This window comes from Leopardus geoffroyi, chromosome B4 (genome assembly GCF_018350155.1).
Source record: "Leopardus geoffroyi isolate Oge1 chromosome B4, O.geoffroyi_Oge1_pat1.0, whole genome shotgun sequence".
Lineage (NCBI taxonomy): Eukaryota > Metazoa > Chordata > Mammalia > Carnivora > Felidae > Leopardus > Leopardus geoffroyi.
In genome coordinates this window covers 126,896,389-126,923,764 of record NC_059341.1, presented here as the reverse complement: position 1 = coordinate 126,923,764, position 27,376 = coordinate 126,896,389, and the positions used below count along the sequence as shown (strand labels likewise).

The 27,376-nt window shown below is 44.9% G+C and overlaps 1 protein-coding gene across 4 annotated transcripts in view; it reads right to left on the bottom strand.

The window, feature by feature from the left end:
- RFX4 (regulatory factor X4) overlaps nucleotides 1-27,376 on the bottom strand; it is a 167,457-nt gene that overhangs the window by 18,078 nt on the left and 122,003 nt on the right. For 3 of the 4 annotated variants that reach the window (XM_045465597.1, XM_045465599.1, XM_045465600.1), the window contains 5 exons: nucleotides 23,899-24,043; nucleotides 19,613-19,707; nucleotides 19,067-19,184; nucleotides 7,235-7,354; nucleotides 6,732-6,893 (listed from right to left, as the gene is read on the bottom strand). In XM_045465597.1, the coding sequence (XP_045321553.1) occupies nucleotides 6,732-6,893; nucleotides 7,235-7,354; nucleotides 19,067-19,184; nucleotides 19,613-19,707; nucleotides 23,899-24,043 (640 nt within the window). The remainder of the gene's footprint in view (nucleotides 1-6,731; nucleotides 6,894-7,234; nucleotides 7,355-19,066; nucleotides 19,185-19,612; nucleotides 19,708-23,898; nucleotides 24,044-27,376) is intronic. The other variant, XM_045465598.1, reaches the window with a different exon arrangement.

The following is a 27,376-nucleotide window of genomic DNA, read 5'->3' as shown; positions in this document are numbered from 1 at the left end:
TTACTTCTGTATCGACTCTCCTACCCACCAGAATATAGGTATTCAGGGGCAGTGACAATGCCTGTTCTTTTCACTTCTGTACCCCCAGGACATGGCAGAGATTAGACACGGAATACATGGAGTGGACCAAAGAATGAATGAGCAAATCCAAAGGCCCCCAACACCAAGCCATGACCTTGATGATGCGAGGTCAAGAAGAGATTAAGCAATCTATTTTCAATCCCAGTTTATATTTCCTAATTCCACTCCTTTACAGAAAAGGAAGCAGCAGGGATGGAGGAGGAGGTTCTGTAAATGAGTCATTGTGGGCTCTGGGGCAGGGCTGCTGTGTCCACCCTGTCCCACTCATTTTAGCTGCCCTCAGAATAACTGAGCTTTTGTTATTTGGAAAGAGTAGGGGCCAGTTATCTTTGTTACATCCTCAAGTGATGTAGAGAAAATGCAGCTGGGCAGGCCAGATGTTCTACAGTTAGGGCCATTTATAAGGGATTTGCCTTTATTTCTTTAGGCATCCTAGCATCTCAATGATTTAATTTGCTGGTTTTGTGTTGCAGGGAACCCATGGTGGGAAGGTGAAAACATGAGTTTAATAGTTAACTTTTATTGTCATTGCTAAAGGAGGGAATACTTCAAATGACATCATAAACTAGGTCTTAGAGCCCTTCCGAGGCCTCACCAGGACAGAGTGGGAGCTTTACAGTTTGCATTAAATGACAGTAAAGAATTGCAGCCCAATGTCATGGTAAGTGGGCCCGTCAGTTTGGCACCACCTGCCACGCTCCTAAAGAGGAAAAGAGGCACTTTACCTTAATGGAAATTAAAGTTTCTGAACTTTGCTGGGCCAGGAGTGAGGGGGCAAGCTCACAAAGTTAGGGAAGAAAATGGATAAATGGGCTAGATTTTACCTTGTGGAAATCTGTTGAAATGAAATCCTTTGCTAGTCTTGTTTCATGGCCTTGCCGTAGACTTGAACATGCCCAGTCAAAATCAGCCACGTATCACAGTGTTAGGTGCCTGATATTCCTTTACTTTCACTTTCTTTCACTCCCCCCCTCCCCACCCCGGCTTTTAAAAACAATTAATGAAAACAGTCCTAAGAAAACATACTTAGAAACACATGTAAGTATGGACACAGAACAAGATAGATGAGCAGAGTGGCTGTTTCCCTAGTGAGTCATAACTCACTATCTATAATATACCACTTTGTATCCACTAGTCCTTGTACCAAAGGATGCCAAAAGATTATGTGCAATGAATTAATTTTCTCTTTGTGCTCATCAAGCAGACATAATACTGTTCTCTTTTTCATAGCTGAAAAATGGGGAAGTGTCCATCAAAAGTGAGACACTGATAATGTGGAAGGGCTGCAGACACCTGATTGGCCTTGACTCTAAATCAAACTTGATGATATGTACATCATCTGAGCAATGATATTCAGAGTATGCTAGAGACCCAACAAAATTAACTAAGTCACATAAAATTTCATTTAATGTGTTAATGAACTATTTTAGCCAGGAGTTGTTTTGTTTTGTTTAATATTCCCCACTTCTTCTTTATTTCTTGCTTCCTGATTTCCTTTTTAAAAATTGCTTTTTAAAAGAAAAAATTGTTAACCACTTCAGATACTTTTTGGAAAGTAATGGTATATAAATCAACCAGTAATTTAAAGATGGAAATAAAATGGGACACCTGGGTAGCTCAGTCAGTTAAGCTTCCAACTTTGGCTCAGGTCACAATCTCACAGTTCCCTGAGTTTGAGCCCCGCATAGGGGGCTCTGTGCTGACAGTTCGGAGCCTGGAGCCGGCTTCAGATTCTGTGTCTCCCTCTCTTTCTGCCCCACCCCCATTTGCGCTCTATCTCTGTCTCTCAAAAATGAATAAATGTTAAAAATAAGTAAATAAATAAAAATGAAAATAAAAATTAACTGGGCATAAAGACCATATGTTAACTTAAAAAAAAAGAAACATGACAAATGCATTTTATAAGATACACAATAATTGTTTTTGAATTTACAGTATTGGTCAATGAAATATTTGCACAAATCCTCAAATTTAAGAAACCTCCTATATTTCTTAATACCTAGATGTATATCATGGCTAAATGTGCTTTATAATGCAATGTCTATAAAACCATACATGTTGTTAGGAAATTATGTTTATGTCTCCTTCAAGACTATGACCCACATGCATGCCAAGATCCAGTCTAATTTCACAAGGGAGTATTTCAAAAGTGGTACTTGAGAAAAATATTACACATAGTTTTATCTAGGATGACATTTTTAATGCCCCCTGGAGATATCTGAGAACAAAGCAGGAATGTGCCAAAATCTTCAAAGGTTACGATCATCTGAAAAGAACCTGTTTTACATTTGTATTTCTAAGAAGCTACTTTTATGACTCGTGAACACATTGCGCAGAAATCTCTGAACACATTTATGGTATTCCTGTGGCTTTGACTATCACACCTGCCACACCTTGGGGCCTCCAAAGTGCTGTGAAAAAAGCCAGGCAGACTCACTAGCTGGATGAGAATTATGAAGAGATCCTAGAAATCTTGCCTTCACACCTTCCCTATCCCCTTATTCCCTTAGAGTCTCCTCGCTGGATATGCTGCTGCACTGCAGGAAAGCTCCCCCTTGAACCCTTTCTGCTTCACAATGCAGAACTGCTTCATTTGCATAATTTCCCTGTTTATTTTAGAAGTAAGGATGTTATCACTAACTGGCTCACGTGGGTGCTTCCCAGAAGGGTAAGGGGTGGGGGGTGAGGGCGGGCAGGATTGTTCAGATGACCGGCTGTTCTTACTGGCCTGTTCTTACTGCCCTGGTTTCTTCCTGAGGCAGGAGACTGGGGGTTGCTGCCCCATATTCCGGCCTTGGATGGACCCCTGAGCAGCTGAGCAGCTGGAGAGCTGTGGACAGTGCTCAAGTTCTCTTCCCTTTTCATTTTCAGGGACTAAGGCTGTTCTTTTCTCTGTGGCTCTTCTTCTCAAGCCTCCTAAGCAGGAACTACAACGACCCAGTACAGAGAGAAAAGGGGAGGGACAAGGGAGGGGGGTGTGTTCTTCCCCCTCAAAGCGGACACAAAACATGATTCAGGTGCATCCATGTAAACAAATGTGATGCCAAAATCTAAATTTTCACAAAAGAGGAGGCCTTTTTCCAGCTGCGCACCCAAAGTGAAATCAAAGCTCCGTCTAGGGCCAGTTACTGACACCCCTGCTTTTAAATACTCTGAAGAATCCAGTCTCCTTAACAGTCCCTGACAAAGGACCACTGCGTCTGTCGGCAAGTTTCTGCCCCTGGCAAAGTACAGAAGAGGAAAGGCCTTATAGGCTCTTAAGTACCTGCTCATTTCCTCTCTGAGTAGTGCTAGTTCTGGAGAGAAAGGAAACTTGAGGGAAGGAATTAACCAAAGATTCTTAGCATACGTACTTTATGTTCTCTGAAAATGACATGCTGTCTTCTGCCTCCAGGCCTTTGTACCGCTTACTTCCTCTGCCAGACTACCTTCTCTCGCATTATTCAGCCTTCCCAGACCCTGCAGATACCAACCATGACCTCCTTTTGTGCTCCTCTACCCTCTTCTCCCAACTTAGCCCAACTTTGCACTCATCACATTGTTTGTGACTGCCAGCTTGCCCATCAGAACCCTAACCTCTAAATCATAAACTGCCAGGGGATGGGAACCTGAAGTGTTTGGTACACAGAGGTCATTCGAGAAATATTTATTGGATAAATGGATAAATGGATGGACATGTGAGTGAATGAATGGATAAAAGACAACATCCTAAATAGGGTAATCTCACCCTGTTTATTTGGTCTTCAAAAATATCCAATTTCAGTCCCCAGTCTATTCTGAAAATTATTCTTTTTTTTTTTTTTTCCTACGTTTATTTATTTTTGGGACAGAGAGAGACAGAGCACGAACGGGGGAGGGGCAGAGAGAGAGGGAGACACAGAATCGGAAACAAGCTCCAGGCTCTGAGCCATCAGCCCAGAGCCCGACTCGGGGCTCGAACTCACGGACCGTGAGATCGTGACCTGGCTGAAGTCGGACGCTTAACCGACTGTGCTACCCAGGCGCCCCTGAAAATTATTCTAAGTAGAACTAGGATATAAGTAGGACCATGCTGTGAGCGTCTGGAGGAAGACTTTTTTTTTTTTTTTTTGAAAAAGAGAGCGCACGCGGGAGAGGGGCAGAGGGAGAGAGAATCTGAAGCAGGCTCCACACGCTCACTGTGGAGCTGGACACAGGGCTTGATCCCACAACCCATGATCCCACAGGATCATGACCTGAGCTAAAATCAAGAGTCAGGTGCTCAACTGCCTGAGCCACCCACTCAGGTGCCCCTGGAGGAAGATTCTAACCTAGAGGGTGAGGGCAATGAAGATGAGTAGGATTTCATCGGGTGGAGGTGGAAGGAGGAGACCCCAGAGGTGGAGCAGTGTGAGATACGATCTGGAGAATGAGAGTGCCCGAGGTCTTGGGAAATGAGCCTAGTGGGCAGCAAGAAAGTGGACAGACCAGATTGGAGGTGGGTAACCAGTTTGAGAGTCGCTGGATGTCCGAGACGTGGGGAAGGCCTGAACAGATAGCAGTGGTGCCATGGGAAGGAATGGGCCCATCAAGATTTGGGTTAGAACGACTGGCTTGGGAGGCATGGTAGAGAATGCTGTCTCCCCAAATCTATTCGCCCCCTTCCCTATCTGGGGACGTGCTACCCTACATCTCCCAGCCTCTCTGTGCAGTTAGTTACATGAGGCCATGGACTAAGCCCTCACTGGTGAAATGGAACTGGAAGTGACATGTGCTACTTCAGGCCAGGGCCTTTGAGGGACTGGGCTTTCCTCTCTATACCCACTTTCTACTTCTGTCAGCTGGTTGCAGACTTGGCAAAGCCCAGGGCAGTGGTCCTGAAGCTAGTGTGCATCAGAATCAATGGGAGGCTTGTTGAGCAAATCTCTGGGCCTTGCCGCTAGAGTTTCTGATTCAGTAGGTCTGTGATGGGACCTGATGATGAACATTCCTAACAGGTTCCCAGGGGATGCTGATACCGCTGGTCCATGGACCACACTTTGAGAACCACTGCCCTGGAGTATGGTGCAACCTAATATGGAAAGAGCAAGTGTTTCCAAATGGTTGCATTGAAGAGAGCCTCCTCTCAGACCTAAGCACCCTGCCAGGACTGTCTGTGAGCACAGAATAGATTTCTCTTGTGTCAACTCCATACGTTTTGGATCTATTGTTAACAGTAGCTTAGCCTATTCTAACTAATACAGGAGCCGAGGGAGAGGAAAGATGAAGTTGACTCCCACATTTGGAGTTGGGTAATTGGGAGAATAGTTTAAGCAGGTTTGGAAAAAAGGTAATGAATTAATGATCACTGTCTCATGAGCCCTCTGCTCCACAAACACCCGTCTGTTCAGCTGGCCCAACCCCACCAAGGCCCATATAGGAAAAGGTTGTTTCTGCCTTTGGTTCCTCTCCTATGCATTCTTCCTCAACTTTTAAGGCTGCCTTTGAGTCTCCCCTCTCTCCTGCAGGCTTCTCTCCTGCCTGCCAGAGTTCAGGCGGGAAGGAAGGAGATTGCTTCTCCCTCTGATCCCCTATAGCATTCAGCGGTAGCCCTCATCTTAATCAATGGGACCCCTTCTATCTGATAGCACCTCACTATGAGCAAAGCACTTGGCCTTTCTTACGTCATCTCATGCCACAGCAACCATGTGAGTTGCTCTAGAAGTGTGCGCGCACACACATACATACACACTATCATCACAGATTAGCTAATGCTTACTGAATATTCTGTATACACTTTACCATTTTCACAAGTCTTATGAGTAAGGACATTTGTTGAATGGCTGAGTGACTGTGGTGCCCAGAACAAGGAATTGACGCTTTCTCGCCCTTTACTTTTCCTTCACAACCTTGAGGTGTTATTGTGAGATAATTACGTGAAGTGATAATGGACATCGGCAACTAGCTATTATTATCCTTGTGTTACCTCTTCTTTTTCATTTCTAAACCATATCTTGGCATTCAAGATCCGCCAGGATGTGACTGCAATTTGTGGTGTCTAGCCTCATAAGACCCTTCATGGACCTCCTACATTTTAATTTTAGCCCAAGTTTCACGTGGCCTGAGAAGGCCCCACATGTCCCTACCCCTATGCATCTGTTCATACTGTCCTCTTCCCAGAAGTCCCTTCTGCTCCACCTTCCTCAGTTAAAATGAAGTTCTAGCTCAGACCCATTCCTTTGCGAGGTCTTCTTGGTGCCTCCAACTAGAGGGAGTCTCCCCTTGCTTGGAGACCCCACAGCATTAGTCTTACCTTGCTTATCACCCCCACCTCAATATGATCGCCATGTGTTAGCAAATGGCTTCCCGGATGCCCCACTTTCCAGAGATGCCTCTCAATCTCTGGTTCACAGAGAGTTCCTTTTCTCATTTTCAAGAAAGAATGGCTGTGTATCAATTTATGTCTTATATCATTTTAATCATTTCAGTGTCTTAGTTGGGGGGGAAGGTGGAGATTTTATCATGTACTTAATTGGCCAACTTGAAAACAGAAGCATGTGGAGTATATACATGTGAGTAATGAATAACTGCAAGGCATCTGTAAATCCAGGCAAATACTACGGTCTTGGCATTGATTGGGTTAGAATGCTTTTCCAGAAAGCTCTTGCTGTAAGTCAACTCCCCACTCAAAGCCTTTAGGGGCCTTTCATTACCTGTAGTGCTGAGGCCAGTGTACTCAGGGGATGGATTGCTGACGGGGGAGGACGGAGGTGGCACTTCGACGGACGTGGCGGATTTGGCTGGCGAAAACGATGGCACTGGTGAAGGGGTTGGTGGGGCAGCCTCTGTCAAGATAATTTCTTCTTGGACTTCTGCTATGGGTAGAGAAAGGGTAGATTCTCAGAGCCAAAGGTCAAGGCAAGTTGTCTTCAAAGGACTTTAAAAATTGAAATATTCTTTCTGATCTGTGTGTCATGTCACCCCTCTGCTTAAAGCCCTTTGATGGTTTCGAATCACCATCAAGGCATGCAAGCAGTTCCCATACACAGCCATGCCCATTCCAAAGAAGAAAAGGACATCACTGCTTTCACACCACTTGGCCTGCCCACTACAACTAAATTCTTCGGAATAAAGAGCTAAAGAAACACAGAGCATAGAAGCAAGGATGCAAATCAAACTGCCAAGTAGGGCAATTCCCAGTGAAAAGCTGGCTTACCAGTGCTTCCTTCTCCCTTCATGGCTCGCATGAGCTCATTGGCCCGCTCCTGACAGTGCAGGGATTCTAATAGGTAGAGCACGTAGTCGTCAAACATCAAGTGAATTAAGTGAAAAGACCCTGGTGGGAGAAGATCCAAACAGAAAGGTAAGTCATGGCAGCGCACGTACGCCCCTCCACCTGGTTAACAGCCCATGTTGTTGGGCTTGTACTCTAATGCTCTGTTCAAGACTCTCACTCCCTACTCCATTATCATCTCCACATGGTCAAAAGTTGCTCTTCTTTGCTGTGTCCTCAGCCTAGCCTAGTGCTCGACATAAGGTAAATGGCACTAACACTTTGTAGCAAGTGCGCCTTTTTCCTTACTCAAACTAGCTCATCAAAAATGGTGCCCATTGAGCCATCTGTCCAAATGTTTCTGAGCCCTCACATACCCACTGGCCTTGTCCTCATTTGAGCACCACTTACTGTGTTCAGTGTGTTTTGACATGGTGTCTTTCATTTTTATCTCTTCTACAAGTATGTCCTATTTCCCTGATTGGACTTTAAGGATGTCCATGGCAGAGATTTTGCCTTCTAGTTCACTATACCAATGTTACCTGACAGGATTCCAGAAGCAGAACTGAAAATTAAAACCTGTAACAACTGAATTATTTCCTTAAATGTTTCTGAGACCTTTGTTTAACACACGGTTCTCAGAAAAGGTATTAGATTGGGGCGCCTGGGTGGCTCAGTCAGTTGAGCGTCTGACTCTGGCTCAGGTCACGATCTCGCGGTCCGTGAGTTCGAGCCCTGCGTCGGGCCCTGTGCTGACAGCTCAGAGTCTGGAGCCTGCTTCGGATTCTGTCTCCCTCTCTCTCTGCCCCTCCCCTGCTCACGCCCTGTCTCTCTCTCTCTCAAAAATGAATAAATGTTAGAAAAGGTATTAGATTGGAAATATGGTATTCTCAAATAAGACTCTTCATTCTTAATTTAGAGTAGACTGTTTCATAAAAAGGGATGTGATCATCTTAAGACATTTTTCCAACGTGCCAGTCTCTGTGTTCAAAGTCTTATATTCTCTAACTTAATCTCTTACCACCCTGTAAGATAGGTACTTTCATTCTTACTATAATACATTATTTCAAAACCATCTTTTCTGGCATGTCATGCTGCCACCATGGACAGTGGAATGATCCACATATGGAAGGGGCTCAGTTAATGTCTGCTGTAATCAAGCCTCAGGAATGCCAGGGTCAGAGGGGCCAAACCTTCATCTCTGGTCTCATGTCTCCAACTCCCAAGGGAACATCTCCATGTGGATATTCTACTTCCCATGAAATGTCCAAAACTTCTCACCCACCTATCCTACAAGCTGACCTCCTCTTCCCATTTCCCTCCAGTCTGCTTTTTTAGAGGACCTCTGAGACTCTCTGGTATTACTTATACTGTGATCCCATCATCACCACCACCATTATCATTATCCTCGTCATCATCGTCATTATCTGCTGAATGCTTACTGTGTGCCAAAACTCTGCTAAGCAATTAACACAGGTCTCCTCTTTACTACAAACAGTGGGGGTAGGTGGTACTGTCCTCCCTTATTGAGCAGGAAAGGAGTGTCTCCATTAGGAGTATGTAGGGATTTGCCTCAGTTTGATCTGGCTCCAAAATCTGTTCCCGTTCCCTTACAGATCATCCAGTCCAGTCTGCTCACAGCCCAGATGGGGGAAAAAGGCGTTGGTCCTAGCAGGGCCCTTTGAGTTGGGAGCTATGCCTTTTCAAGTCTCAGTTAGAAGGTGATGGGGCTATAGCTCCAGTTGCACAACTGGTTAGTGTGTAATACTTGTAAGAAATAAGGTGATAGGGGTCTTCTGGGAGTGATGGGACAGCACCTTCTTGGTGGAATTTACTACCAATTTTCTTTTTAATTCTATCTTCTTGGTGGAACCTATCAATTTTCCTTTTAATTGTACCTGACTTAGACAGACAGACAGACACACACACACACACACACACACACACACACACACACCACTTTCCATCCACTTCCCCCAAATGGGTCCTGTGAACCACTGAGGAGGTAGCACTGTGGGCAACTGTGTGGGCACCGGATCACTCTGCCCAGGTTGAGATCCAGCTCTGCCACTGCATCACTAAGACCCTGGATGAGTTATCCTTAGTAAATGTTACAAAATCAGCCATTTCTTGAGCCCTTGCTCTGTGGCAAATTCATTATCTGTGTAGATCTGTGTAAATGTGCAGACTTATTATAACACTTCACCCTCACCACAACTGTAAGAGATAAGGGATACTCTCCTTTTGCAAAGGAGGACATTGAGACTTACAGAGGGAAAGTAAGTGTCCAATGTCACATAATTATTAACTGGAGGAACTGGGACTTGAACCCAAGACTGTCTGATTCTGGAGTTCTTTGATCATTGTACAACACAGCTCTCTAAAAGGAGGGTGGTAAAACCCCTTGTTTTGGTTACAGAAGTACTAACCATAATGAGGAAAGGGACACACTAGATGTTTAATGAATGGTAACTGCTTGTTATTATTATCTGTAAAGTCCCTTTTGCTACTAATGTCCTAAGATCTCACAGGATATCATATCATAATATGATTGCTTTGTCCATATAGTCAAAGAATTCAGAAGAGAACATCAAATACTTCAAAGGAAAGGGTCTCCAAAAATGAAGAAATATTTGCTCCAATGTTGCTCTAGGTCAATAAGGATAGAAAGATAGAAACATGCTGTGAAACAATGAATTAAAATGGAAAAGCCTAGATAATGAAAATGGCATTAGTAGTTGTATCACAGGCAAGCACCTTGGAAATCATCCATACACCCTCCTCTTTTATAGACAAGGAAACAAAGATCTGATATGGTGAAGAAATTTGCCTAAAACCACACTGTTAGAAACAGCAGATTGGGGCTTGGAGGCCAGTAATGTTCGGGCTACAGGCTCTCTTCCTTAATGGCTCCAATCAGTGACCCAACTGGTCTGATAATTTTCAATCACTTTTGAACACAGAGTTTGTAGAGCTCCTGCTATGTGCCTACTACTGTGCTAAGTGCTCCAAGTACAAAAGAAACCTGAAGCTCAGTTCCTGACTCCACAAAAGCTGCAGGGTCCTTTGCAGCAGAAGTCAATCATTAAGACAACTGGGAAACAAACAGTTCAGTACTGGTGGCGGGGGGGGGGGGGGGGGGGGGGAGGGGGAAGAGAGGAGGACGGAGACAGGGTGGGGGGTGTCATGGCCACCGGAGTAGTGCCAGGAGAAGAGGAGGGCAAAGTAAAAAAGGGGATACAGAAAGACACAGAGAGGGTGGGGTGGGGGCAGAGGGGAGAAAGAGAGAAATATCGAAGACAGGCAAGAGGCAGTTGCAGCTAACATCCCCTGCTTTATTTCTCTCCCTAGCACTTATCACCATTACATATACTATATAACCTATTTATCTTTATCATGTGCCTTCCTACACCAGACCGTAAGCTCCATCAATGCAGATGTTTGGGTGTTTTCACTGTTCCCTATACCCAATGTCTACAACAGTGCCAGGCACAGAGCAGAGGCTCAGTGACTGTCAGTTAGATCAACCAGTCAAATGCCCAAGCACTGTTTACCATATGCACTGTACTAAGTCCCCTTTCCAACACTGTGAGGAGGTATTACTATTGTCTTCAACTAATACATGGGGAAATGAAGGCTCAGAGGGTTTGAACAACTTGCCTAAAGTCACAGAGTTAACATCAGAGCCTGTCATGGAAAAAGGTATTAGGATACAGACAAAGGAGACTTTTGTTGTTGTTGCTACAGGTTAATATAGTTGATCACATTGCATAGAACCAAAGCATTTCTCTTTTCTTATGAAAAATTTCAAACATACAAAAAAGTACACAGAATTTTTAAATGAACATCAGTGTATTCAAGTCCTAGCTTTACAATATCTTAATATTTTTACTATATTTGAATCAGATTTGGGTGTTTTTGTTTGTTTGTTTTTTTAAGTAGGCTCCAAACCCAGGGCAGAGCTCAATGCTGGGCTTGAACTCATGACCCTGAGCTCAAGATCTGAACTGAGGTCAAGAGTCAGATACTTAACTGACAGAGCCACTCAGATGCCCCAGATTTGTTTTTTAATTGAAGATAAAGATGAAGCCTCTGTGTTCTCTTCCTTAATTGTATTTCTCTGCTTTCTTGTGTTCAACCCCTGAGGTAATCACTGACTTGAATCTGGTATTTATTTGTTCACATGCATTTTTCTACTCTTACTATATGTATTTATGTATCCATAAATAACATATGGTATTGTTTTCTGTTTTCAAACTTGATATAAATGGTATCATACTTTACAGAGCATTCTACAACTTGCTTTGGGCAATCTATCCACATGGATGCATATAGCCTAATTTGATGGCCACTGTTTGAATATGCCACAATTTATTCATCCATTCTCCTGTTGATGGAATTTTGGTTGTTTATAATTTCCCACTATTGGAAAATGGCCCTAATGAATATTTTCTGTACCTGTTTCTTGGGTCTGCTGGGTCCAAGAGCTGCCTGCATATTCATTCTTATGAGAAAGTGTCAGATAGCTCACCAAAATTTTTTACATTCCTACTGGTAGTATATGAAATATAGTATTTGCCAGTCTGAAGGGTGTGAAATGTTATCTTATTGTGTTTATAGTTTGTATTACTCTAGTTACTAGAAAGGTGTACGTCTCTTCATATGATTATCGTCCATTTGAATTTCCCCTTCTGTGAATTACCTATTCATATTCTCATTTTTCTAGTGGGATATCTGAATAATATTGGGGTATGTGAATTTCTTTGTGGGTATTTAAATAATTTATTTAGAGGGGTTTATTATATATTCTGGATAGTAACCCTTTGTTATATGCACTGCAAAATATGTTCTCTTTTTCTGTGACTTTTACCTTTTAACTTTGTTAATGGTGTGCTTATTAATCACAAGTGAAATCCAGATGTGGTTCATTTTTGCAATCTTTTCTTTATGACTGGTCCTTTTTTGTACCTTTTTAAAGAAGTAAATTACTATGTCAAGGTCATAAAAATATCATTCCTTATTTTCGTCCAAAAGGTTTAAGGTCTTCCCCCCTCCCCCATTTAGATGTTTCTTTTCAGATGTTGTAGAGGAGGGGTCTAATATTTATGTACCCCAAAGTGCTTGTCCAGAAGAAATTTGCCTAATCCACTGACTTTTAATGCCATTTCTGTCATATATACAATCCTCTTGTTTAACAGACAAGGGGAAAAGCATCTGATGAGGCAGGCGAAGGCAAGTTTCGTGTCCATCTGTCTTGGGCACCTCTGTTTTGTTTCATTGCTCTATTGGTCTAACTATGTTACAAGCCCACGCTGTCTTACTCCATAACAAACCTGAATATCAGGTAAGTGAGTCCCTATGTCTCGTTCTTCTTTCCCTTCAAAATGTCTTTACGACTCTTGGCCTTTTGAATTTTTACATCAGATTGTCAAAGGGAAAAAGGGACTAGATTGGAATTCTGTTGAATTTATGTATTAATTAGTAAGATCTCCTTGATGTTGACTCTTTGCAAACACGAACACGGTATATTTCAATAACAGTTTAAAAAATTCTCCTTGAAGATCTTCAGGCAATTTTTGTCAGAATTATTTTATAGGTATCCTTTAGTTTCTGTTGCTATTTTGAATGGTATATGCCTGCGTATACTTAATATATATTAGTATATACTTAACACATACTTTATACACACACACACACACAATTATATTTTCTAATTAGGTTCTGGGTAGTGCTAAGAATGCCAGTGATTTTTAAAAAACTGAATTGAGTAATCCAGTTGAATTCTTATTTGTTTTATTAGTTTGTAGATTGTCTTTTGTCAACCATCATGACATCTGTAACTAAAGGCAATTTTGTGCTTTCTTTTCCAATTCTTACATTTCATTCCCTTTAGTTATTATATTGGCTAGGACTTCCAGTCAATAGTTATTAGAAACAGTGTTAAAGGCATTCTGGTCTTCATGATTTGAGTAAGAAAATTTCTAAAGTTGGAGCACTTGGGTGGCTCAGTTGGTTAAGCGTCCAACTTCGGCTCAGGTCATGATCTCATGGTTTGTGAGTTAAAGCCCTGTATCAGGCTCTCTGCAGTCAGCAAGGAGCCTGCTTTGGATCTTCTGTCCCCTTCCTGCTTTGCTCCTCACCCCCCCCCCCCACTCTCTCCCTCCCTCTCTTCTCAAAAATAAACAAACATTAAAAAAGAAAACTTCTAAAGTTTTACCAGTTAGTGTCATGTTCACTGCAGATTTTTGGTTGCCCTTTAACATTTAAAAAAAATTCCCCTGTATTCCCAGTTTGCTAAGAGTTTTTTTTTTTAATAATACTTGGGGAGCTGAATTATATCAAATGCTTTTTTCCCTCTATATCTATAGAGAAGATCATATGACTTTTCTCTTTTCATCTGTTAATACTGTATGTTAGTTTCTTTTCTGACTTTGAATCATACTTGAGTTCTTGTCATAAACCTTATTAATCATGATTTAAAAATGTTTGCTGCTGGATTTGACCTGCTAGTATTTTACTTAGAATGTTTCATCTATATTTATGTGTGGTTGGGTAGGAATTATTTTTCCCCTACCATTCTTCCAAAGTTTTGAAATTGAGGTTGCATTAGCTTCATAATTGAGATGAGATTAGCTTCATGAGTTGTATAGATTTCTTGTTTTTATTGCCCGAAACATCAATTTTCATAATCATTTTCATTAACTAAGGATTTTATGTTTCTTATAAGTTTAGTAAAAGTTGCCTGTAAAAACACTTACATCAGATGTTTTTTTGAAGGAAGAGGCTTTTTCATCTACTGTGATGATTATTTGATCTTATTTCTAGCAATCTAATTTTATGTTTTTGTTTACCGTCTTTTATCTATGCTTCTTTTATCTTGCCATCTCTTTTCATAATTTTCCACTTTCCTTGGCAAATTTTAATTACTTAGTGATGATTCTTAATTTATTAACATATATCCCATACATTTTTAAAGTCCAAACTACTTTTTTTTCAGCGAAGTCTAAAGTTATTTAATATTCCGAGACAAAAACCTTTATGCTTTAACTGGTCTTTGGAGATTCTCTTCTCACCATCTCAAGTTACATTGTAGCCTAAAACTTGCTTTGACAATTTTTTATTTTTTTTAATTTTTTTTATTTTTTTAAAAAAAAAATTTTTTTTTTTCAACGTTTATTTATTTTTGGGACAGAGAGAGACAGAGCATGAGCGGGGGAGGGGCAGAGAGAGAGGGAGACACAGAATCGGAAACAGGCTCCAGGCTCTGAGCCATCAGCCCAGAGCCCGACGTGGGGCTCGAACTCCCGGACCGCGAGATCGTGACCTGGCTGAAGTCGGACGCTTAACCGACTGCGCCACCCAGGCGCCCCTGCTTTGACAATTTTTAAACACACAAAAATTATTTTTTAAATTATAATCAGTAATTAAATGTGCTTACAAATTTAAGAATTTCTCTCATCTTAAAATAAGGCCTCCAAATTGTTTGACCTTCCTTCCCTGGAGAAGGGGGGGGTGGTGTGTATGTGACCCGCTTCCATCTTGGTAGGTTTGTGACTCCTTTGACCACTATGTGGGGGGGAAGGGACACTTTAACTTTGGGGACTGGGTCATAAAAGGCGATGTGGTTCCCCCCTGGAACAGTGAGCCGCGATGTGAGAAGTTTTAACTGTTCAGGGGCCACCATGTGGTGTGGACACTGAGCCACATGAAGTGGTCATCAAAGGCATCCTGATCGCAGTCCTATCTTGAAGTCATCCAAACCCAAGCACAGACATGTATGTGAGGGAAGAAGCCTCCAGATGATTCTAGCCTCTAGCTGTTGATGCCCTACTGTCTTTGAGTGTTCCCATCTGAGGTGCAGAGTAGAGATGAGGTCAGAGGTCATAAAGCAGAGACAAGCCATCCTTGCTGTGCTGTGTCCAAATTCCTGACCTACCAGAATCCGTAAGCATAACAAAAGGACTGTTTTAAGCCACTATGCTTCGGGGTAATTTGTCACACAACAACAATAACTAAAACATGGTTGTTTCTGTTGCCCAGACCTTAGCTACGGCTTTATTTTTCTTCTTGCTGAAATGCATCCTTTCAGTGCTTTTTAAAGTGATGTTCTATGGGGCCAGATTTTCTTAGTCTTTGTAGAACTGACTAGGTCTTTACTTTGCCCTCACTCTTGAATAATGGTTGACAGTTCTTTATTCTCAACAGTTGAAAGATATTATTTCTGGAGTCCCTTCTTACTCATGATAGACTAGTTATTGTTCTGTTCTCTCATAGCTTCAAAAAATATTTTAAATCTTATCAATATGGATTTTTAAAAGTCCACCAGGGAGGATTAAACAAATTTGTCCAGACTTCTGGTGCAATGCGTCTGAGCCCAGGGCGTTTGTGTGAGTTGTGGTAACTGAAGAAGCGTGGGTTTTGTGGCCAGGCAGATCTGATTTTGAAGCAGAGCTCTGGCCCCTTGCTCCCTTGCCATACTGATCTCAGGCGAGAAAATTCTCCAAGCTTCCTTTCCACCTCTTATTATCTGCCTTGCAGAGTTAACGGGAGAAGCCAACAGCGGCATGTGCCTCCTAGATGTCTGTTTCACCGAGCGTCATTATCCTGCCTTTGCTCTACGCTCTACCTCAGGCCTCACAGGTTGTTGCAAGAATTAAATGAAAACATGCCCAATATTATGTCTGGTGCATACTAGGCCCTCGATAAATGTTACCTTGTTTTTATGAGTACTACTCAACAGAAGAAAGTTAGATGAGGTGGTGGCTTAGCAGAAAGAACAGGAGCTCTAGCATGGAAAAGCTTCGGGGCGGGGCGGTGCCCAGCAGAGTCTGTGGTGCGTGCGTGGGCAAGTCCCGTGTCCTCTCTGGTCTGCTTCCCCCGAATACAGGAAAAGTAATTCCTGCCTCCTAGTGCTTGGTGGGGGCCTGGCTGACATGTGCAACATTTGGCAGGTTCTGGGTAAGAAAGCCGGGCCCGGCCCTCTAAGCCTGGAGAAGCAGCCTGGAAGGCTCGGTCGTGGCCACCTGGTGTGAGAGCCAATCTCTGACAGGGCTGCTCCTGTATGACCTCCCCAAGCGGGTGAGCTGTGACGCTAAGCCAGCAGACAAGTGCACAAGCAGGTGAACGAACACTTGGGCAGTCTGTAGTCCTGCCCCCTTGGCTGGCAAACACAGGGCCGCTTTTCAAACCGTTTGATGCCCCAGTCCTTCCAGGAACTACTGTTCTTCCAGATGTTCCTAACAGTGAAATCAGAGGCACTTGGTGAAAACCCAGAGTGAGACGGTAAAGTCACCTGCGCTGGCTTGGGGTCCAGGTGTCCTATGAACTGAAATCATAGCAGCAAATGGAAAACACGGGGCATGTGTGTGTTTTAAAAGTAGAAACCCTATTTTCCTCAGCTCCATTAGGATTCAAAGTTCATTGCCTGCCGGTCTACCTTTGCGGTCTAATTTTGCTAGAAACTGCTGCTTACAGCAAAGAAAGAACGTCTGGCTACTTTGGTTCACAGCATAGGCTCTTTCAGTGAGAAGGAATTAGGAAGAAAAGAGTGAAAAGGAATTAAGGAGAAGAAAGGAGTCAACTACCTTTGAAAGAGGCCGTTCTGGGAAGAGGTGGTAGAGACCCGCCGGGGTCATGGTGACAATCCCCACCGTCACGTAGTGGTCAGCCCGCGCCATTCACGGCGGCAAGGATCGTGTGGGAGTTATAAGATAGATGGAGCTGGCCCCTGTGGTTGGGGGAGGGGGCCCGTGAACAGAGGGCTCTTTTTCCTAATTAGCTGTTTTTATACAGGGAACACATGACCCAAACACAACCACCAACTGTGTCTTTGACATATACAGGCAGAAAGGGGGAGCTGGGCTTTTGTCTGCCGCAAATTCTTTCAACTTGTCCGTCACCCAAGCTGCAAAACCCAACAATGAGTCGGATGAGCAGGACCGTTGCAGACAGTTTGCTAAATGGACTTGGAAACAGGTATTATTTCAACCCACTTAGGCTTGGAAAATACTGTAAAAGTGAAATTGGGTTACTATCTCCGTCTTTTCTTTCCTAAGAGATTTGTGACCATTTCTGCCATTTGTCTGAGTTTCCGGTGTGTCCCCAAATAGCGCGTGGTTCAAAAAGAAATAAACACACTTCAAGTTTTTCTTAGTGATAAATGCAACCCTTTCGTAGAACCCTAACTGTTCTACTGCCCCAACTTCCTTTGTCACATTAACTTAATATGAACCAATGAATTTCAAAGAATACTGCCAAGTGAATTACTTTCCCTGTTGAATGAAGGGTACTCAGTAATATACATAATCAGTTTAAGACCCAGCAAACTGAAGAATAAGGGACAAAGCGAAAAGGGATGCTGGCTTTGTGGATGCGTGTTCTGTATGTATATCGACAGGTGCGATCCTGTTGATTCTTTGATTTTGAAGCAATGAAAAAAATCTCAAATATCTTTCAAACATTCGCCTAACTGAAAGCAGTTACGCACAAGTGATTTTCCCAGAACCAGAGGTAACATGTGCTAACACTAAGTAGGCCGAGCTGGAAGTCATCAAAATGCCATGCTTGAGGGCACTGCCCAGGTAGCAGCCACCAGAGCACTTCCATCCGCGGCTCAGAGAGGACGACCCCCATCTGTAGCCATGGTGCAGGCCAGCGCAGAGAACTTCCCAGTGCGGAGATTAAAGAAATCTACAACAAAACACTTCTCCAACTGGGGAAACACAGTCTTTCATGGACAGAGCTGTTTAGAAAAAATAGTGCTGCCTTTGTTTCACTACATACTCGCTCCGTTGTATAGCACAACTGGAAAATGGTGACAAGACCATAAAAAGCTGGATGGAAAAGTGTCAAATTAAACCCAGAGTGAAACCCAGAGCTGATTGGCTTAATTGGAGATAATGAGAAATGAAACCACATCTCTGCTTGCAAAGTAAAATAGTGAGCAAGACGCAATTACCCAGAAAACGTACCAACAGCCCTTTGCCGAAATGCCTAGAAATGTGAGGCCAAAGCACTTTGAGATTTCAAATGTCTGGATGATGCCTTAAAGTTTCCCTTCACTTTGCTAATGATGACCTGGACCCAATGCATCATCCATTCTTTCCAGTGACAAGTAGAAAACCACGTCCCACAATGCAGCATAACAATCACCCCAAGTTGGTGTTAGGTTCCTGCCTGCAGACCATGATAAGCGCCCCTGGGCAGAGATTTCCAGGCCCGTTTACAATGGAAGCAGCAGGTATGTACTTGGGTAGGGAGGTGAGGAGGACCCAAGGGAGAAAGAACGTAAAAGTCCCCTTCTAGGGATCCGACTGGCGCACACTGTTAAAGAAGCTTTAGCCACTCTCCCCACTGCTGGAGCGTCAATCGAGCCATGTGCAAATGTTCAAACTCAGAGGCTTCTTCTGCTTCCCAGTCTTGGGAAGTGCACACAGTGGAATTCTGCAAAACAGTCCCTGGAAGCAGGATTCACTGGGGACACCCGGCAACGGGGGTGCACAAACAGTGCTATCTACTCCTCTTTAAGCTCAGATACTACTCTCTGTGTGAGAAACTGCATTTTCCAATTTGCATGCTTTTTAGCACGCAATGCCATCTTTCTCCCCGGAAGTCCTGATGATGATGTGTCCTTCCAGAACACACACATTTCAGGGTGATGTCCTTGTGGGCCCAGGGACAGGAAGTGAGATCACGGCTGGGTCTGGAGAGGTGGACTTCACACATGAAACCCAGAGAAACAGGGTTTGGATATGAGGAGGGTTGGGGCGGCCTTACCAAAGCTGGGGGCACTATGCAAGGTCATGTCCCGGATCACCCTGGTGCCGAAACAGGACCACATCAGGAGGAACTGCTGGGCCACTTTCTTCAGGGACCCTTGTCTCTTGGCAGCCACCTACAAGAAAGTGAACGGCTTAAACAGGGGTCAACTCAACCTTTCCTTTATGACTGTCTGTCTGAAAAATGATAGGAAGGCTTATGGATCTCCAAGTTCAATGCTATGGAACAATGGCTTTTTGACTTTCTGTTTCTACCAGCAAAAATTCACTTTAGAAAATGAAAGCTGATGTCGCGACCCAGTTTACACCGCAGACGAAAGAGAGACGCTGACCTGGCTGAATCAGGGGAAGGAGACTCAGGGTCCTGCCTCCTGCAACCCCCGCCTCCGGAGGAGGCCCAGGCCTCTGCTCAGAACCCCAGGGCTCCGTGGCTGCTGAGGAATGCTCAGACAGCTCAGTGCGGGGCTCTGCATCTCCCAAGTGCCACGAAGGTGAGTGTTGGGGGGCAGTGCCGGGGCTGCTCCTCCCGCTCCAGCTTACCAACCTTCACAACACACCGGTCCACCATGGTGTCTAGCCACTCGATGTAGGACTCGATGGGAGACTGCTCCTCCAGGAGGTGGTCAAACTCCTGGTACACTGTCAAACAAAGGAGAGCCCCCACACGTCACTGCAGCTGTGTCTACACAGAGCCACAGCTTAAAAGATCAAAGGAATAAAACTGAATAAAAACAACACTCCAGCCTCAACGGAGCACAGACTTTAGAAAGCATGCCCCGACTTACCTTTCCAGGCTCATCTTCGCAGCCTGTGAACACAGAAAGCCCGGCTACCACGGATAGCTTGCATTCCCCCCAACAAACCCTGCTTTTCTCAGGCAGTTCCCTTCGCTTGGACCGTCTGGTTCCTCAGGGCCCAGCCCAGCCGAAATGGCCCTTCTTGTGACATCCTTTTTCCCCTCCCCGGGCCCCTCGCCAGCAGAACTGATCGCTCATCCTCTGTGCTTCCACAGCATTTTATTATCCGTATTGCACCTTTACTGCATCACTGATGCTGTGTTACGGTTGTGAGGGCGGGGGTGTCTCCCATGCCAGCTCTCTGTCCGACCTCTTTCTTAGCTGAGGCTGTCCCTAGCCTCACACAGCCGTTATGCAGGACGTGCTTCCTTGCACGAACGGGCACAGACATCGCAGCTCCCTTGCTCTCTGCCTCATGGTAGGGCTTCTGAACCACAGCTACGTTGGGCAAATAGCTCTAACCTCTCGGAGCTTGGCATGTAGCAGATGCTTACTCATTGTTCACAGCATAAAGGAGACAATCTCCACGCCCTTAGTTTCTGCACTAGTAACAGGAGGACCACTGTACCACTGATAACCTGTCTTCAGCTGCATGTCAGGTAACTGAGTCTGGAAGGGCTGTGTGATTGGTGAAGTCAGCAGAAAACAGAAACACTGCTGTGGTTTGGAACATCTCTTCTGATTGCCGTTTCTGTGGTTTGGGTTTGTTGTTTTTTTTTTTTTTTTTTTTTACATGTGGAGCTCAGTAAACCAAACCATGCATTCAGACCCACATGTTTCTACAGTTTTAAATTTGCCTGGGCGGTTTCCATCGTCCCATTCTGTGGGCCTGGCCAATGCATTCCATTTTCCTGAGCTGAGGACTGCCACGGAGGTCAGCTGCCGGGGCCAGGAGATCCAGACAGTTTAGAATGAGAAGGGGCTGAATGAGAAGTCCGCTGAATTGGTATCTGCGTCCTCTTATGGACGAGGAAGCTATGTCCCAATGAGATTAAGTGACCCCTCCAAGGCAAAGGGGAAGTGAGGGCGGCCAGAGCAGGGACTGGAGCCCATGCCTCTGACTTCCCTGATGTTCCCGTTCTCCTGATAGCACTGTTACCTCGCAGGTGGTGAGGCAAATGCTTGCGGCTGACATTTACGGGGTTCTTGCTGTGTGCCAGGCACTTCCCTAATGACGTGGACACTCTCACCCCACCTACAGCAACCTTGAGAATGTGATACAGCAGTTGCTCAAATGTTTGTTGAATGAACGGATGAACAACCCGAGAAGGCAGGTATGATTTCTACTTCCCATTTTACAGATGAGGAAGTGGAGGCACTCGGAGGTAAGTGACTTTCTGAAGGTCTCACAGCTAGCGAATAGGAGAGGCAGGTTTCAAACACAGCCTGACTCGACGCTCGCCTCCTAACCCTGGCACTGTACCGGCTCCACACTGTGTGCCAGGCACCCACACAGTGCGCATGCTGCCCCATTTAATCCCTCCACATTGTCCCCGTGTCAGAGACTTGGAAGCCAGGGTCACAGTACACTGGAGCCAGGGTTTGAATCAAGGTCTGCTGGGCACCCCGACTGTCTGCTCTTACCACAGTTATTCTCATCAGTCTGCCCAAGTCCTGATGTGCACTTGTGAATTAAGGGGAGCCTTCCCAGGCAGGGCCTGATTCACAGAGGTGATGGAAACCCCCCTGAAGCAGGAATGTGTAGGTTTGACAACTAGCTGTAAGGAAAGGTCGATGCACACACACCACTGGTGCAGCACACAGCTGTGTTCAGGAACTTACTTCTCAGCTGTCTGCTGGGAGCTGCAGGATGACGCCTGTGTGCCAGGCCACCTGCCTTGAGGGCTGGTGCCCTTGCTCAATCCCCCCTGTTCCAGGCACTGCATCATATGGCATGTCCTCTTTGGAAACGTTCAACCATTCGTAAATTACTTGTTTGATTTCTGATTGGCCATTAGCTCTAAGCTCTACATGGGAAGGGCAGTATCCATATTATTCACTGCTTTTTGTCCAGCTTCTAACACAGTGCCTGGCCCAGGACAGGCATTCAGCAAGAACCAGCTAGGTGGACTGAACCTCGTCACCCCCTTCCATTAGAAGAAGAGTATGATCATGGGTCTAAAAGGTACCGTTCGATCCCGGGCCTAAGAGAACTTGAAGAGAAAACTCCCCAAAGTTCCTTCTTGGAGATGCTGCAGTAACATCCAAGGGGCTCCAGCAAAGGCTCAGAGCCTGGTCCCCAAAGCAAGTGATGATGACTTTCCCCTGTGCATTTCCCCTTTGTTTTCCTCCACAAAAGGTGCTGAGTGGGGAAGACAGCGGGGTCTCATGCTGTTGGGAGTCATATCATTCTGGGTTTCTGCTCATCTGTTTGGTCCTGCATAGACATTACTGGCACCTGTCCATGGCTGGCCTGGGACGAGACCCTGGGGACACAACGATCAGGGGTATGGCTAGTGCTGTTAGGGGGCAGACACCAGTGCTTTCCATTGGCCTTGTAGTGGGCAATAGGGACAAACAGAACAGGAGGCATGATCGCAAGAACTTGGAAAGACCCTGCAGCTTCTGGGACTTGCCCATATCTCATCATTTTGTCTCTTCTGCTCTTCCCAGTGGGCAACACCAGTACGTGGTGGTGACACGCAGGTTTGAGCGCAGCCCTGTCACCTGGGGTGAGGCTGACCACTCTCTGGAACTGAGTCTGGTCCTCTGTAAAACGGGGGTGGTGGGTATCTTCCCCATGGGCTGATGTAGAGAATTAATGAGATTCCGAGTGTGGTAGGTCTGACACAGACTAGGCAGTCCGTGAGCTCAGTCATTATTTTTGGGAGCATCTCTAAAGCTCTTACCAGGGGAAAGCAGGCTGGGGGCTGCTGTGGAAGATGGGACAGTGTCCATGGAGCTCTGGGGAAGAAGCCCTAGGGAAGGTCCAAGGGGTTCAGGTTTCAGCTGTTCCAGGTGCTTTTGGAAAGGGCTCAGTGGGAAAGAGGCCCCTAAGAGGAACTTCCTTGTTTATAAACGCCACATGCTTAGGCTGGCTGAAGAAGGTTCCCTCAAGAGGACATACAGAAGGCATATACAGGAAATCTGAGGAGCCTGGGGCTCTTGGGAGAACAGACCCCTCTTCTCGGGACACAGCCACTGTGCAGCTTCCTGAATAATGTACTGTCAGGATCTGGGGCCTCACCCCACTCGGAAGGTAAGAGCACCCCAGCTGTCACATCCCCCCCACCTCCAGCCATACTCAGCACCCACCTTCCTGAGAGCTGGTGGGAGGAGTGTGGACTCACCGTTCCATACTCCTCTCCTCCAGAGGCATGAGAAAGGAAGGCTGAGCACTGAGGAAGTTGCCAGTAGACCCCCATCTGGGGCGGCCGGGTGCAGGATGCCCTGGGCAGCAGGCTGTGGGGGCGTTTGAGGAACAGCAGAGATGTGCTGACAGCGGTCATGGTCTCTGGCCTCCTCAAGTCCTCCACTACTAAGAACAACCAACCTGACCTTATCCAGAGAACATGAGGAGCGGTATTCCTCCAGTCTTGGTCCACAGGGACGTGAACATATATGCACAGAGGTAAACCACCATCCATTCCTTCTCCAACATTTACTGTGATCGAAAGGTTCACCCGCCAATAGGTGAGCTGACTGACCCTCCGCTGAAAAACAGGCAGCCTGTCTGCCTCCAGGCTGACATACACTCAGACAGACAACAAGCTTTTGTTCTCATTTTTGTATGCCACCTATGGAACTATTTCTGGCACCGAAGGGTCACATCCGGAGCCTTTTGCATAACACTGTGTGCTGCCCAACTGGACCAGGCCCCCTTTTCCCCAGCAATGTTGACACATGTCCTTTTAAATCAATTAGCCCTCCCATCTGGGCTGACCCATTTAACAGGAACAATAAGAGGGAAGGGATCCTAAGGGGAAGAACAGGGTGGGACTCTCACTTAAATATTTACCAAGATACATTTTCTTTCTTTCTTCCTTTTAAAAACAAAACCAGAAAAGACACAATCCTTGGTGGAACATCTTACACTGGATGATGAGTTTCCGGTGCTCGTCGCGGGAGTCTTCCATGGTGTAGAGGGTTTGCTTGGTGATGCTGTTGAGATCCACGTTCCTCCAGTCTTCCAGCATTTGGAATGTGATGTCTGCACTGTGGATTACTGTCCGAGATGCCTATAATCCAATCCAATCAACTCATTAGCTCATGGATTGTTAGGTTAAAACCCCTGCATGTTATTTTCTTTTTAATGAATCTGAATATGGTATTTTGCAAACTACTTTGAAATTAACTAAGGAAAACTCAATTTCAGGAAATCAGCAGATAAGCCCATAACTCAGAAGACCCATACACTCTTTTCCCTTGTGGCTCTCTTTTCTCATCTTTATAAAACATTACTCCAGGGTGGCCTAGGCTAGACCAAACCCTGCTGTTCCCAGTCCCTTTGGTCTTGACCCCTGGGGAACAATGGGATGAAGCCCAGAGATCTGTCAGCCTTCTGATGTAAGCCTGTGGGATGGGAGCTCTGTGCTTAATGATGTGTCTCTAGTGCCTGAGAAGCAACGGGCTCAGACCTGGGAATGGACCTGCTACCCGTGGGCCTATGGTAGCTTTAATCCCCCAAATTTTACAACGTGTGTTTTTCATATGAATGCATTCTGAAGCAGTTTATGGTCTGGCTTTCTATTTTTGCTTTTTGGTTTTTAGGTAACTATAGTGATGAAAACAAGTATGAATAACTGAGAGGGAAGGAAAGGGAGACAACACCTTAAGACTCAGTTGCTTATTAATATGTATGTGGTGTGTATGTGTGTGTGTGTGTGTGTGTATGTGCACGCGCATGTGCATGCACACACATGCTCCAGCACAGGCTTAACCTGTGGTTTCTTCAGCAAACCCTCATGACTGGAAAACTTAAATTTGCAAGTTGGAACAATATTCGGAACCACCGAGTTGGAACAATACTGATAAAAGTAAAGAAACATTTCCAGAATCATCTCCTTCACCTGCATATTTAAAAAAAAAATGTCTTTATAAAATGGAAAACAAAAGATTTCCAATACACAATGGACATTAAAAGTCTCTTAATACTTGTGAATTTCCAGACAAAGGTAAATACTGACAACCCCTTTTACCCCCAAACTGTCCAAGGACAAGTAAACTCCTGCTTAAATCACTGCAGAACTCTTTGAAGGTCAGAGGCCTAAACTATATGAATATATGAGTTGGGTTAGTCTCTAATGATAATCAAAACAACTAAATGTAACGGTCTGGTATTCTGGACTAAAATATACTTAGTTCAAATCCTGGCCTTGCTACTAACCAACTGACTGATTTGGGGCAGGCTAACAGATTCATCTCCGTTTCCTGATCTATAAAATGGAGATGTCCTAGTGTCTGCCTCTTAAGGAGGGCTGCTGTTTGAGGACTCCTTAAGATAACATTTGAGAGAGCATCAAATCCTAACCACTAGACGACCAGGGAACCTTCCCTGAGATAATGTTTGCAAAGGGCACCATTTAGGGGGTAAGAACTCAATAAAGGAGCTGCTGTTATTTGGATCTGTTCTCTTTGTGGTGAGGCAGGGACACATCAGGGCCGTGGCACATGGCATCCCTGCCAGCTAGAGGTTTCTTCTCTCACCCTGCCATCACGTCACAACTGAAATGTCACACCCACGGACAGGCCTTCTCTAAGCACTCTTTCTAAATTGGACTTACATGCTCCATTACTCTCTGTTTCCACTTTGTTTCCTTCATAACACTTATCACTTTTAATTGGTTTTTGTTTAAATGTTTTTGTTTTTGTTTTTCTGCTGAGGGCAAGTATCACTAAACACAGTGTCTGGCATACAGTAGGCACTCAAAAGACTTTGTGGAATGAACCGTTGAGCTAGGAATGCCAAGTTGCTTGCTTAGTGTATCTGAAAGGGCCTGGGTATTTAGAGCCTGGGTTTAAGTGTTACTTGTATGTGTTTAGGAAAGCTCGCTGGCATATTAGTTAAGATGTTCGATGGTGTTTCATTCCTATCACCAGCCCCAGTTCCTTTGGGCGATCCAGAAATGTGTCTGAGCGCTGTCCTGTGAAGATGGAAAGGTAGCATTTATATGAATTAAAATATGCACTGTCTGTGTGGGAAGTGGAGAGAGTGCACATGTGTGTGCAGATGGCTGTAGGTACAGATATGGATGTTTTTACCTATGCGTGCATTAAAGGGTCAAAGGCTTTCCTAAACTGTCTGAGCTGAGGAGGGAGGCACCAAAGCCATGCCTAGTTCTCTGATACATCCCAAGCCCAGCTCTTCCGAGCTGGGGAAAGAACCAGAAGGCATACACCCTTGGACATATGGCAGTGTTTTTCTATTTTGCCAATATTTGTTTTCTCTCCCAAATCCCACTAATATGTCAGCCTCTGCCCCATCCTGAACAGTGCCCAGGTATGGCCTCTCTCCCAGGCAGCAGAAACACAGAAGCGTTTCCCTCTGGTTTTCAAACCACCCACTGTGCCATTTACACCAGGGGCAGGGCAGGAAGAGTGAGTGCTTGTGGGTGTAGTTTTGTATTTTCGCAGTCCCAGCTGGGAGGCTACCTTCAGGCCACTCTAAGCAGAAACCCCTTCCTTCAACCTTGACCTTGAATAACTGGCACCAAGCCAGAACAAGCAGTATAAGGGAGAGGAGGCAAACCCAACACAGAGAGGGCAGGCAAGTGACAATGTGAGTGAGGTGGGCCAGCCAAGTATGAGAGGAAGTGGGGCTGACAGGGAGCACAGTGCCTGCTGGGGAGCTCAGCCCATCCACTTGATCCCTGACCTCAGAAATGTGGTGCTAGGGCTGTTTTGCTATCATCTCCCAGTTTCAACTTTTAATAAGGAAGTAAAAACAAGTTTGGAACACATGCAAACCACCCACCTGAGGGCCCATCTGCAGCCACCAGTTTGCCCCTTCTGCTTTAAGATCATTGATATTTTTTTTTAAATGTAATGTTTGTTTATTTTTGAGAGAGAGAGAGAGAGAGAGAGAGAGCGAGCATGAGCAGGGGAGGGGCAGAGTGAGGTCGGGGGATGGGGGAGGGCAGAGGATCCCAAGCAGGCTCCATGCTGACAGCAGAGATCCTGGATGCGGGGCTTGAACCCATGGAATTGTGAGATCATGACCTGAACCCAGTCGGAAGCTTAACTGGCTGAGCCACCCAGGTGCCCCTGAGATCACTGATATTTTAATGAATGTTTACAGGCTGCCTTAATAGACTAAGATTCCCTTCCTTAAGGTACAAACTTAAGGTACAAACGCAAGGTTTTATACCATCAAGTTACAACTAAGGAGTTAAGAGTGGGCTCTTCCACATTTCATTGTACACATTTTTGTTATTTTTGAATTTTTTATAGTAAGCATATGTCACTTCTGTGCTAAAAAGAACAAAAATCTGGAAAAAATAAATAAAAGTGGGCAAATACTTAACATACTGTGTACAGGCTTTGAACTCTTCTGAATGACACATACGTAACAA